We start from the raw sequence: 14539 nt of genomic DNA, 5'->3' as shown, positions 1-14539 counted from the left end.
GGAGATTTTAAGGAAGCAGACTGACACCAAGTTGGCTACAGAACCAGCAAACTCACCTTTGTGTGGCCTCAGACCCAACCACTAATGTGCACAGATGGAGAACGGAGATCACAGTGCGATCTCGTTCTTGCTGTCGTGTTGCACACGAAAAAGTAAGTGTTAAAAATGTATTAAGATGAATTCAACAAACGTCTTTGCTGTTACATTTTCCTCCTTCTTTCTGGCGCAAGGAGTAAAAAAAAAAAATCAAGAGTTCTTGAGCCTGCTCGGCCTAAAAGCTACAAAGTTACAACCAACACTCCAGCCTAAGACAAAGGATAGTTTTAGGCTACAGGTTATACTGAGAAGCTTGTTGCAGCTTTTTGTTGACTTGGTTATAAATAGCCAACAATGCTCTCTACTGCTAGTGCTAAAGAAACTTGACAGTCACCACCTAAAGAACCAATCTCATCGACAGTATGTAGAACAGTATAACAGTAATTAGGAGAACATAGAAGACAAATATGCTCAATCAGTGGCTTCAGGACATTAGCCGTATGATTTACAGTATAACAGCAGTGCTTAGAGATGACTTTGCAAACAACAGGAAGAAAAGGGCAGTTAGGATAGACTAGAGGCTGCAACAAACTGCTGGGAAGGGACTGAGTCATTCCAAAGACAACATGACCAATCAATTCCAGGTATAGCTATCATTCAGTTTTAAGATTAAACAGCTCCACTTACTCCAAATGTGACTTCTCTCTGCCATTTAAGCAATCAACTACATCCAGCTGATTCAGCAGATGTGTGCTATAACCTCTGGTGTTAACAACTTTTTTTTATACTTTGTTTTAAATGTATCACTTTTTTCAATAATTATTTTTTCTAGCAAAAATAAATGGGTCCAAGCCAGTGCTACTTGCTGATGTGGGTCATATGGGCATTTGTCCAGGGCGGCATTTGAAAGAGTGGGCGCACAAGCATCATATAAAAATACCACTTATTTATTTGTCTCTGAACAAGTTTTCTATTGCTTTATACATGTGCCGTCTATGGGGAGTTGGTACCACCTGCTTGCTGGTGAAAATAGGGAGATCAAGGTGTGCTTGCTGTCAGTCACAACGAGCCTAAGTCAGGTGAATTGCAATTCATTCTGTTGTATCTTCTTCTCCTTCCTCCAGAGGGCCTGAGCGATACCTTTGGCTACAATCAACTTGGAAAGTTGAAGGGTGCTTTTCTGTGAATGTTTGTATCATGGAGGCAGCCACTAAAGGGAGAATTTAGTACATTAGGTATGGGTGGATGGGGGAGATTGCCTGTCCATTGAAACAGCACTGAGAAAAGCCTTTTTTTTTCTTTTCTTTTGTTCTTTTATAGCGCCAAATCACAACACATGTTGTCTCAAGGCACTTCACAAAAGTCAGGTACATACATTCCAATTAATCCTAACCATTGAACAGTGCAGTCAGATTCAGTTATTTACTCAAATTGGATAAAAAGTTTTTCTATCTATGGAAACCCAGCAGATTGCATCAAGTCAGTGACTTGCAGCATTCCCTCCTCCTGGATGAGCATGTAGCGACAGTGGACTGTCACTGGCGTTGACTTTGCAGCAATCCCTCATACTGAGCATGCATGTAGTGACAGTGGAGAGGAACAACTCCCTTTTAACAGGAGAAAACCTCCAGCAGAACCAGGCTCAGTGTGAGCGGCCATCTGCCACAACCGACTGGGGGTTTGAGAGAACAGAGCAGAGACACAAAAAGAACAAAGAAGCACTGATCCAGGAGTACTTTCTATGGGAAGGAAAAGTAAATGTTGATGGATGTAGCTCCTTTAGTCGTTTCATCTAAAAAGAAAGAACAGATCAACTTTGAGCCAGTTTCCAAGGTTAGAGTCTGAAAGAGATCACATAGTTAGTCACAGTAGAAGCTCAGTCAGTAGCTATGTCTAGGAGAGAGAAAGGGTTAAACACTGAAAGACAGGGCCATGTGGATCATCTGTAGAAGGTGAGCATTAAGTTGTTGCCAGCAGAAGCTTGGATGATGCCTCTCTCCAGAAAGGTGTCACAGGTAGACACAGAACCAGGCCAAGTGTAGCTTCTAGGAAGAGAAAAGAGAGAACATAAAGTTAGAAGCTGAAATAACAGCAAATAATGTAAAATTGGAGAGTAGTGTGAGAATGTAGCGAAGAGAGTGAAAGTGATCATTATGTCCTCCAGCAGCCTAAGCCTATAGCAGCATAACTACAGAAATAGCTCAAGATAACCTAAGCCAATCTAGCTATAAGCTTTGTCAAAAAGGAAAGTTTTAAGCCTAGCCTCAAAAGTAGACAGATAATTTAAATACCTTATGAGCTTTGAAGGCATTTAAAGCTATTACCTAATAAATTTGTTGAAGTTTTTGGTCAAATGCTGTATTTTCTCCCATCTGAAGCTGACAATATCACCCGCTCTATTTCAAAATTTTTTTTAGTAATGAATCCCTCCTGCTGCCACACCATTAACACTACTTTAACAGTTTATATAAAAATGCAGGACAATTTGTCCCTCTTCAGATAGTCTGCCATTTAGATAACAGTGTCTAAAGGAATTTGAATGCCTCAGCAGCTAGAAGACCCCAGTCACCTGTCTATAGACTTTATCTTCAGCTTGAATGTATTCCACACCCAGAGATTAACTTTGCTCTTTGAACAGTTTAGATTTTAAGATTTTATTTCTTTTTTCGGTAAAAACAAAATTCATTTTTTTAATTAATCCTGGTAAGGATTTCTGCTTCACTTCAGGTTTTTTGCCTAATGTGAATCCAATGTTTAGCTTATAACATTCACACTGCCTTTTTGCAAGACATTTAAATTTTCTAGGTAAACCTGCTCTGTTTTATAAAGTGCAGAAACACAGAAATGTACAATAATCAATTTTAACTTGTGTTTATTTTATATTTTTGCTCAAGTCTAGGTGTCAAAATGTGAATAATGGCGATATTATAACTGTAATTAATGTTAGATTATTGCAGCAGCAGTAAGGGTGATTGTTGCTTCTCTGTTTTTAATTAAAACCATTTTTTGCATAATACAGTGAATCTCTAGTATTTTTAACCAGGGTTATTATAAAGTAAGAATCTCATACTGGTCTGTTCTTACTCCACACACAATTTACAATTTAATAAAGCAGTGACTAAAAATCTTTAAATATACCACTTTAAAACAAATCTCAGATCAATGTTTAACAAATTGGACAAACCTCATTGTTGTTGTCTGTTTATCTGCATATCTTATTTTCCCGTGTAAAGCCTACTTCTTTTTGCCCTTCACTCCCAAGACTGCCCTTCAGATCAAATGTGGACCTGTTCATCTTCGTTTCACTGACATGGGTTCGAAGTTAGAGGACAGGAGAAAATAGGCCAGAGGTAGTATCGCCGAGTCAGCAGGTGTGTGGTGATGAGTGTAAGATTTAAACGAGGAGGTCTGCTGAAGACTGGCAAGGCTTTCAGTCTCTTATGGAAACAAGGTAGCTCACGTTTCAGTCCTGCAGGACTCCTGCAATGTCAAGCGAGCAGCAGGGGGGATGCAACTGAACCCAGAGGGGGTTCAGGCTGACTTGAGACGATAAACGTAAGCAGAAAAGACTGAGGAAATCTCAAGTCTAACACCAGGCTGTTTCAAAGTCTAAATAACATCTCAAGGAAACCAGCTGAGACATATCAGTGCTGGGAATGCACAGCCAAAATAAGCCCAGGCCCCTCTGGGTAAGTGTTGAACGCCACTAGTGTGTCAAGAGTCTTTCCAGACAATCCTTTGCACACAGTTTAATAGCTTCTATTAACATCAGTAAAGTCTGCCTCTGAAGCTCTGAAATGCTTAACAACATAATTTACTTGCAAAAGTGAATAAACTTGAACCCTGCAGAGTTTGACCCACCTTAAGCTGCTGCTCTTTGATCAGAGTTTCAATCTTGTCCATGCTGCTGTATCAATAAATTGAGATTTGCAGAGAAATCCACCTTCATTCCACAGGGTTGGAGGACAACTGCATGCATTTGTATTAAAAGTCAGATAGATCTACTTACTAAATGAACCACATGTGGGAAGTGAGACATCTAGGGGAGCATATAGGTGCAATTTGCTGTTGTATACTTTGAGCTTTGATACAATTCCGGTTTTAGATCTGAGATGTCTCTATTTAGCTACAGTATATTCTGGTACGATTACATTTTTTTTTTTTTCCGCTGTTTCACTGCAAACCAGTCACATGTGCTACCAAATTTTACTTCCTTCTTCTTTGGCTGAATTTGTACCTAACTCCTATTAAGGAAAGGTTGTATGCTTGTGATTCAGATCAATTTCTCAATTCTCTGCTTGCATAAAACATAAACAAACTGCATTTTCTACAAAGTTTCCTAAAACATGGCAACTGCAAGTGCACTTCAGCTTAATACCAACTGCTTAGTATTAATTTACTGATCTGAATTCTGTCTGAATTTGATGTTGCAAGCCACAGCTACAGTTTAGTTAAATGTTGTTTTTTGCAACAATTCTGACGGTATCAACTTTTTCAAGGACAGAATAGTGAAGACAACAAACATGCCCAACCTGTGTTTATAAAGCCAGCGAATACTATAATCAGTCCTATGATATTGTACTAAAGGCATTTTACATTTTGGAGCTGAGTGACCGCTGTGTTACTCCGGGTAAGTCACAAAAGGTGAAGACGATGGGAAACTATCAGAATCAGCTCTACGTCTACATTTATTCTCTTTGTCGGTGGACCATAAACACTGGTGTAATCGTCATTCAGCTAAGATTTAGTCCTCTATAGTCTTTATTCGAACGTTTCACTTGGATGCAAAAGCTTTTTTCAAACATTAAACAGAGGGTATATCACAGTCCAACACGTATGCACAGCCTCACCACAGTCGTGTTGGTGAGAGGTTGAGCAACCCTGCTCTAGTTTGACTTCACTTCCTGAAATATCACTTGCTTTCCTGTTTGCAGCACAGGAACAACAGGACGAGTGCAACGAAATGTGTTATGCATGCGGTGAAAACAGAGCCTGATAACTGTTACAATAATTTAACAAGCAGAATTATTAGCTTATAGATGCAGCTATTAACATATGCAACAAACCTACCTTTTAGTGTTAACAAAGCTGTTTAAATGTGATGAGCTTGTTATCAAAGTGGTCTAAATACTTCAGTAGCTTGCAAAAGTAAAACACACCTGTCAAATGTTTCACACTTTGTCTCATTACAACCACAAACCTCTGTTTTAGTTATTTTAGGTGAGACTGACACAAGCAGATAAAGTAGATAAAAAGCTGGAAAGTATGCCATGCTTTTGCGTTGATTCCACCTAAACAAAATCCAGTTTAAGGCTTGCCACAAGCCAATAGGGAGTGGTCAGCTGAGACCAAAAACTGAACGTTTTGGTCCTTACAGCACATAACTCCAAAAGCACAAAAACACCACCATGTTTCACCATGCTGTGAAACATGGTGGTGGTAGTATAATGCTGTGGGATGCTTTTCTTTAGCAGGAACAAGGACACTGGTCAGAGTTGATGGGAGACTGAATGTGTTAAACACAGGGTGACCCAGAAAGAAACTCTGAAGGCTTCAAAAGGCTTTAGACTCAGGGATCCCCTTTCTGGGGGAGAACAACCGTAAGCATACAAGTAGAGCTACAATGAAACTGTTTAGATAAACGTACAGTATATTCAGCTGTTACAATGGTACCAGATCTAAACGCAATGAAGGATTCTTCATTCACTCTGACTGAGTTATTCTGGAAACAACAACGGGCAAAATCTTAGTCTTTATTTGGGCAAAGTTGGTAGACAAAGACTTGAAGCTGTAGTCGCAGCGCTACAAAGTAGTATCTGGGCTGAATGTAAATGCATGACACACTTTTTCAGATTTGTATTTGTAAAACATTTTTAAAACCATGTTTCATTTCTCTATTTCTTCACAAGTATTCAGGACTTTGTGTTTGTCTTTCAAATAAGATCCCAAATTTGTGGTTGTAACATAACAAAATATAGAAAACCTCAACGGGCATCAATGATTCTGGAAGGCATGGTACATTTGGAGTTGTTGATTGCAATTAGTCGACTTCTTGTAATCTTCTCGTCTTGTATTACATATGAAATTCAGCCAGTTATTAGGTGATTTGTTTACATTACAAATTGTTTAGCTGCAGCCCCGTGTGTTATGACTAAACTTCATTTTAACCTTCCGTACAACATGAAAGCATGGATGCTGCCACATGACGGTTGCACGTTTTGCTACTTTGACACCAAGCTGTGCATACTTTCCAGTGGCACAAGCCACCTGTGGAGATATCCTGAGCTTTCTCTCCTTCCTTACTGAACAGACTGAGATTAAAGGAACAAGTGTCTGGACTCCACTTAGTGGGCTCAGGAAACAAAGCAAACTTCTGGTTGTGATACACTACACTTGGCAATATTTAAAGCTGTGAAAAAACTTGCAAACTTTGTTCAGACTTAGCTGTACATGTGGAAGCTTGTGAAGCAGCTTGGGGCTATACTGGCTTCTGTGACTAAGCAACAGTGGTGATTCTCACAGTGGAAAATAAAAAGAAAAACAAAAAAAAAACTGGAGGACTGAGAGGTTTTCTTGGGGCAAATTCGTACCTCTTAGTGTGCTGTATCTTCTGCTTCACTGAATGTGGCATAAATGTGGCCGTCTGTATCTGTCCACCAGAGTATCAGAATTCTCTGCAAACGTCCAAGCAAACCCTAGCGTGACAATAAAACTTCGAACCAAAGGTGGCGCCAAACACAGGTAAAGAAAACTGTGAGTCAGATCGGGAGCTGGAGAGAAGAAATAACAATTACGTTTCGCACCTGATTTTTTACAGCAACCAACCCAGTCAGGGGACATTTCTGTCCTGCTTCATCACCCAGGGATCTTTGGTAATCTACTAATGGTCTAACCTGTGTAGTAACAACGTTTCTTACTATTTATGAGGTACTCTGTTATATGGGTCAAGTAAATGCAATCCCCCAACAGGTCACACATAGTTACTTTAGTTTAATAAGTGTCATAATCTGTCAACTAGGCCAAATAATGATCCGAACGTCAGAACAATGTGACTAGGGTGTAATTTAAAAACTTCAGAAGAATATGCAATTAAATTTCACATGCGATTGGAGAATGTTCATGACTATTTATCTCTAAACATAAAAAATACTTAATTATCAAGAGAAATAAACTAGTATACAATGGTTTAAGTAAACGAGTATGACAGGGCTTGTTGATGGATATGTGATGTAAGTAGCAATTGGATAAGACCCTAATTGACTCAAAGCTGTTTTCCCCTTTAAATAATTAATCTGTCGGGTACAACAAGGACAAAAAAATTGCTTATATCCTGGTGAGAAACCGCTTTATTCTTTGTTTTTACTTCTTCGATTTTAAATGGATAAATAGTTTGACAAAGAAAATTATCCCTACAATGAGGCGGTTGTTAAACATGGATACCTCTGACTTCAACGCTGTGGCCTTACCGACCCAAACACATTATGAGTTTCTCTTATTTTCCACTAAATAAAAAAACATGCCTTTTCTAACCCTCCATGGACAGCCATCCATTTCAAGTTGGCTGTCAAGAGACCAATTCAGCATGGAAAAAATGTTGATAACTTGGCTTTTTTCACACAATTCCGTATGAAATTTAGCTCAAACCTACATGATGAGTTTACTTAGTTAGCCCACCCTACCTACCCTAGCAAGTTTTCAACCACATCTAGACATCATTACACATGAAATATTGACAGAGTATCAAATTTAAACCACATTTACACATTATTCGTTTAGAAAAAGGCAAAGGCAACCTTTCTATGTGTTTTCACTGAGATTTTGGTCTGGGGGAATCATCTTTAGACACTGTTATTGTTGGTCAAATGAACATAATAACTGCCTAATATTGAGTTTAAGCTACAACATAAAGCTAAGAAGTGCTTTACACTTTTAGATCAGGTGTTGCATGAAGACATGTATGAAACTGAATTTTAGGAAGATCTAAAAAAAAAAACATTTTGAGATTTAAACATACATTCACATAAAAAAACGTAATGTCCTTTATTCAAAATGTGTGAAAGATTTTACCAAACAGCAGACACTCCACCAATGAAATAACATCAGCCATATGTATTTAAACACATCCCAGACAAAGGGAATTCCACTCCCCGGAGCTGCTTATTATCACCTCGTAAAAACAGTCGGACGCAGAGCTGCTTTCTTAATTTACTGTTTGTCTCTTTCCACCCTGCATCTAAATATGGTGAAATACTGTAATAGGGACAAAGAGGCAGGCTTCATAAAGGGCTACCTGGCTCCTTGAAAGTCGATTTCGGTGGGATGAAAAGTGACATCATACCAGAGGTATGTATTGCAGTGAGGTCACCGGGCTGCTACTTTGTCTCCTTCTGCTGCTGTGCACTGTACTAAGGTTTGCAAATATGACGAACCAGCATAAGCATGATGAATATTAGATGTCACACAAGGTCAGCCTTGATTTTGATGACACTAAATGAGAATTTTGGTTATTTAGGCCAAATCTGGAATATTGAGCCTAGAATAACGTCTTAAAAAGTTGAGACTTAAATAAAAACGCTTAGTTATCTTTCTTGATTGCTGTTAAACATACAGTTCCTTGCCAAAGTATTTGTATCCCATGAACTTTTCCACATTTTGACACTTTGCAATTCATTTTATCAGGGTTTTATATGACCAGTCAGCGCAAATTAAAGCATAGCTGAATTTGTCTGCAACCCTGTACACTCTAACACCCCTAAATAAAATCCAGTTCAACCGGTTGCTTTCAGAAGTCGCCTGATCAGTGAACAAAGTTCAGCTGTGTGTTATTAAATCAAAGTATAAATATGCCTGTTCTGTAAAGGTGCCTCAGATGTTTGTTAGAAAATGTGGTGGTGGCAGCATCATGCTGTGGGAATTGCTCTACTTGATAGGTTAGGGAAGCTTGACAGAGAGGAACAAGAAGATGAATGGAGCTGAATGCAGGGCAATCCTTAAAGACAACCTGTTAGGGGCTGCAAAAGATCTGAGACTGAAGTGGAGAATCAGCTGAAGTCAGCTCAGCATCCCTAAACATCCAGCCAACACTACAACAGAATGGTTTAGAGTGCTAAAGCATGCATGCTGTGCTTTGCACCACGGCACTCTCAGATCATTATTTGCAAAAGAAACATTTCATTTTTCTTTCACTTTACAGTTATGTGATTTGTGTCAGTGTATACAATCCCATAAAATACATTAAAGCTGGTGCTTGTGAGTTGACAACATGTAAAAAAAAAAGTTCAGAGGGTATAAATAGTTTTGCCAGGCACTGTAAACGGGCTAAAATTATCATAAGTGTTACTGAAGTGCATTAAGCTCAGACGCAGCCTACAACAGAGTACTGATAAAAGGGAGAACCTTGTGTACTTCCTCTAGTCACAGTGAAGATACTTCCTGCGAAACGCCATGGCACATGTGCATATTTACCTGCTTTGGTACATGTTCATCACATTGTAACAACATACACCAACAGACCCAAGCAGCCTGAGCTGACAGCCTGAACAGCCTGCCGTCCTTAAACTGATCTGTTACATTGTGGTTGTGAGGGGGTGTGTGATTTGAAACGCACAAATGTGAACTAAAATGGATGGTGAGCTAGCGTTAGCTGCGGGGGTATTTCACCCGTACCTTCCTACCAGTACCGTGACACATGGAGGGAAAATACACCCAAGCTCTGGTAACTATCGCGACAAATGAGCCTTCATGTCACCGAGGCTGGACGTCCGCAAAGCGGCGCAGGCTAATAAATGAAAGCGTCGCTTTAGCGGAACAAAAGTAATAAAATGGAGCATGTGTATTTTATCTCAGAACCGTTACAGTCTCACAGGCTGAATAAGAGAAGAGCACAAGTGTAGCTGAGACTCACCCATAGCTCCGTCCCCCAGCTCATGGTTTCAGCGAGGTGTCCTCGGAATAATCCACAACTATGGAGGTGTTTCTTTCAACACACGCGCATACACACAGAGAAAACGGCGGCACACAGACGGGTTTTTTTTTTTTCCTCCTCTCTCTGATGTATTGTCACCAGCGCTACGCAGTGGGAAACGTATCACCGCTCTCTGGTTTTTTTAGAGCCTCATCGTGTCTGAATCACGCTGGCTGGTTGGAAGCTGCTGCATAATAATCTTCAAAGTGGATAGTCTCGCTTTATGCAGCGCGCGACTCTGACAGCTGTTCTGCGCGTGCACCAGCAGAGAGAGAGAGAGGGGGGGGGGGGGGTAGCATGGCGGGAGGTGTCACTGCGGGGGCCGTCTAATAAACCCTCCAACGAATACTTTGCTCACTCACTATCTCCTGCGCAACTGAACAGGGGAGAGGCCCTGTTTAGAAATGCTGGAGCTTGAATGAATGCTGGCGGGACGGTAGGGGGTAGTGGGAGGCTCAGAGAGAGGTCATCACCCGTGACAGATGTTTAATTGAATACCCCCAGTGGGTTAAATGCTAACCCCTGGAGAGCAACCCCATTTTCTCTTTTAGGGACTCGCTCTCTCTTTCTCTCTAGCTGTTCGATGGCTCCATGTACATTTGCGCAGCATTTACCCTGCATTTGCTATACAGTCCCAAATTGCGCGCACAGGATGTTGAATTCAAATTGCACAATTTTCGGCGACAGAATTGCGCAGAGTACTCAGTGATAGTAATCTGACTTCTCCATAGCTACGAATTTATTCAAAACTTCAGACTTCATGGTTTGTGTTTGTTTATATATGGCTAGACAAGAGGTTCCTTTTAAATCAATTTTGTCAAGTTGTAACCATACACCTTAATGTATATTATTGAGATTTTATTTGATAGATTAACACATAGCAATGCACCATTGTGAAATGAAATAAAAATTATAATTATAATTTTTTTTAATCCTTGGAATGTAAAATCTTATGTGTGCATGTGTGTAAAGGAGTGGTGATTTGTATTCAGCCCCCTTTACTCTGATACTTTTAAATAAAAATTCTGTGCAACATATTATCTTCAGAAGCTACTTATTAAGCAGAGTCCACCTGTGTGTAATTGAATCCCAAAAATACGGCTGTAATGCCTTTATAAGTTCGCTAAAGAACAAGCATCTTGAAGACCAAAAATCACACCAGACAGGGATGAAGCTGAGTTAGGTACTAAAACAATATTCCAACTCCTCGAACATCATGGAGCAGTGTTCAATCGGGCATCTTAAAATGAAAAGAGTATGGCTCAAAACAAACTTATCAAGACATGGCTGTCCACCTAAACCGACATGCTGGGCAATGAAAGCATTCATCTTACGAGCTGCCATGAAGTCCATGGTCTGCACTAACCTGGCTATTATCTACACAAATGGCTGGATTAGCAACTGTCCTGGGAAACGTGTTTTTGAATTCTCAGTTGACACTGCTATTCTCTGCTTGCTGCATGGAGGCACGCACCCTCTTTATATTTTAATGAGGTTCAGTCTTTTGTTCAGTGGTGTGATGACCACCACCTCATTATTAATGTTAGGAAAACCGAAGAGATGTTGTTTGACCCCAAGTTAGTAGGTGACAACTCCCTGCTTTTAATTCATGGTCAAAAAAAAAAAAAAAACGGATCTGTTCTTACAAATATCTGGGTGTTTTTAGATAATTCGTTCAGTTGGGAAACTCATGTCAACATGTTGTGCTCCTGCCTACAGCAGAGACTGTATTTTTTACGCAAACTCAGGGTCTTCAGGTCTTAACCAGAAGCTTTGTTTTTATTCTATCAGGCTGTACTGCAAAGTATCATCAGCATGGTATGGTAATCTCTCTGTGCAACTAAAATCTAAACTTAAATCAACTGGTCCAGACTGCAATGAGGGTCATAGGGGAACTGATAACTCCTCCCTTGCAGTCCATTTATGAAGACTCTGTCCTCAGACTTGCACAGAAAGTACAGTCTGATACTGCTCATATCCTCAATTTACAATATGAATTGCTACCATCTGGCAAACAATACAGAGTCCACACTCGCAAACCTAATACATTGAAAAATTCATTTCTCCCTACCTCTTTTAGATTAATAAACAAGGTAGGCATATAATATGAGGATACATTACTGTCATGTTGACGTCCTGGTCTGATTTGTTGCTTTGTTGTTGTTTGGAATGTATGTGCTCTGGTGCAATATGTGTTTTATTGAGCAACTCAGCAATATATGTGTTGCGGTGCGGTGTGTAGTTTGTGCTTTATATGTGAATTTATCTATCTTGTGAAATAGTGGTAAGATGAAAGGCTTTAAAAAAGTTTGCCACAAGGTATGTAGAGCACAAAGCAAACATTTGGAAGAAGGTGATCTGGTTAGATGGATCAGTGACTGAACCTTTTGGCCTACATGCAAAATCCCATGTGTGGCAGAAGGGTTTTGTATAGGGATGCACCGATATAAAGATTCAGGCCGATATCAATATCTGATGTAACGATATTTCCGATCTTATAAATCATATATATCTCACTACCCTTTGAACATTGTGAAAAAATGACCATACCGCTGACTTTGTTTCTCTGTTTCACTTTAACACCCTACAGTCCTGCACTGCATCACTATAACTGTCCGGTCCGGTACTGCGTACCACTAAATGATTCTGCGCCGTACGCAGTACCGGGAAGAGGGAAGAACGGCTGTCTGCTATGAAGCCGTCATCCAGAACCAGTTACGGCTGCAAAAATTCACGAGCACACAAAGAAGATCAGATCCGCTACCAATAGTCAGTCTAAAACACGACTTAATCTGTTTATAAATATAGCTATCTTCCCCTCATTCCAGACTGTTTCTGAACTGTTCTGCTATGCTGGAGCCTCAATGCTCTTGCTTTGCTTCTCTCCCCTCGGAGCTCGAGGCTGTTGTGAACGGCCAGCGTTTAAAACGAGCACCGCTACGTTTAATGTCTGTCTGCTCGCTGCTAAATACCCCAGTTAAAAGCAAAGGGAGACAACAACACAGTACAGCTCGAAACCACCGCTTATGACCAGAGATTTCACATACACTACACGAAAGCGCATGCGCACTTACCTAGAAACAGAACGGTTGCCAAGGAGATTGGTGCGTTCGATTTAATGGACTGGGAGATTTTACACAGGTGGTGCACAGACATAAAAAGCCGCTGCTTGCATTAGGACAGGACGAACAATAAATCACTTACCATCTACAGACTTTTAAATAAAAACTGCAAAAACAACCAAACTGTCAAATTTTTTATTTAAATAATATCATTGCTTCATATCATACATGGCAGTTATTTGACAATTGAAATATATATAATATATATATATACATGCTTCCCCGCGACCCATTATGGAATAAGCGGTAGAAAATGACTGACTGATATATATATATATATATATATATATATATATATATATATACATGCATGCATATGTATATATATATATATATATATATACATATGCATGTATATATATATATATATATATATACATATGCATGCATGTATATATATATATATATATATATATACATATGCATGTATATATATATATATATATATACATATGCATGCATGTATATATATATATATATATATATATATATACATGCATGCATGTATATATATATATATATACATATGCATGTATATATATACATATATATATATATATATATACATGTATATATATATATACATGTATATATATATATATACATGCATGCATATGTATATATATATATATATACATGCATGCATATGTATATATATATATATATATACATGCATGCATGCATGCATGTATATATATATATACATGTATATATATATATATACATGCATGCATGCATGTTCTCCCCATGCATGCGTGGGTTCTCACCGGGTACTCCGGCGGCTTCCTCCCACAGTCCAAAGACATGCCTGTTAGGTTAATTGATCACTCTAAATTGCCCTTAGGTGTATGAATGAGTGTATGCATGGTTGTTTGTGTGTTGCCCCGTGATGGACTCGCGACTTGTCCAGGGTGTACCCTGCCTTCCGCCCATAGACTGCTGGAGATAGGCACCAGCTCCCCCGCGACCCACTATGGAATAAGCGGTAGAAAATGACTGCTTGACTGACTATATATGTATGCATGTATATATGCCCCCAGTGCCTCCCCAGTCTCCCCTCTAGCTCCGCCCCTAAGTTGTGGCGTTATCTTGCTCTTGCTTATCACAAAGCATTACCTGAACTTTAATTTCCTCTGATGATGGTTGTGGATCTTGAAACGTGTTAAATAAGTACATTTCTGTCAGGTGTCAGTGGTCTGGCCCTTATAACTTCAATAATACTGCCACCTGGTGGTACAAAATAGAAACACAACAGTTATTGTAGGTGGGTTTGCCTTAGACCAGGTGTCTGCAAACTTTACAGTCCAAACTGCTAAATAAAACTCGTTTAGAACCAAAAATGTTACATGATCTTTTGAAAAAAGAATTTTTTTATTTTTAATGATTACCTACTGAAGGAAATCTGTTTTAAAATGTT

At 39.3% G+C, this 14539-nt stretch overlaps 1 protein-coding gene across 1 annotated transcript in view; it reads right to left on the bottom strand.

Annotated features, from left to right (window-relative positions):
* Window positions 1-10248, bottom strand: part of LOC124872371 (formin-binding protein 1) — a 78024-nt gene extending 67776 nt beyond the window's left edge. The window contains exon 1 of the mRNA XM_047372281.1: window positions 9941-10248. Within this exon, the coding sequence (XP_047228237.1) occupies window positions 9941-9964 (24 nt within the window). The 5' untranslated portion in view covers window positions 9965-10248. The remainder of the gene's footprint in view (window positions 1-9940) is intronic.
* Between the last annotated feature and the right edge of the window lie 4291 nt (window positions 10249-14539).

The sequence above is a fragment of the Girardinichthys multiradiatus genome, chromosome 8, assembly GCF_021462225.1.
Source record: "Girardinichthys multiradiatus isolate DD_20200921_A chromosome 8, DD_fGirMul_XY1, whole genome shotgun sequence".
Taxonomy (NCBI): Eukaryota; Metazoa; Chordata; class Actinopteri; order Cyprinodontiformes; family Goodeidae; genus Girardinichthys; species Girardinichthys multiradiatus.
The sequence above is the reverse complement of the archived record's forward strand: the minus strand, read 5'-3'. Positions and strand labels throughout refer to the sequence as shown.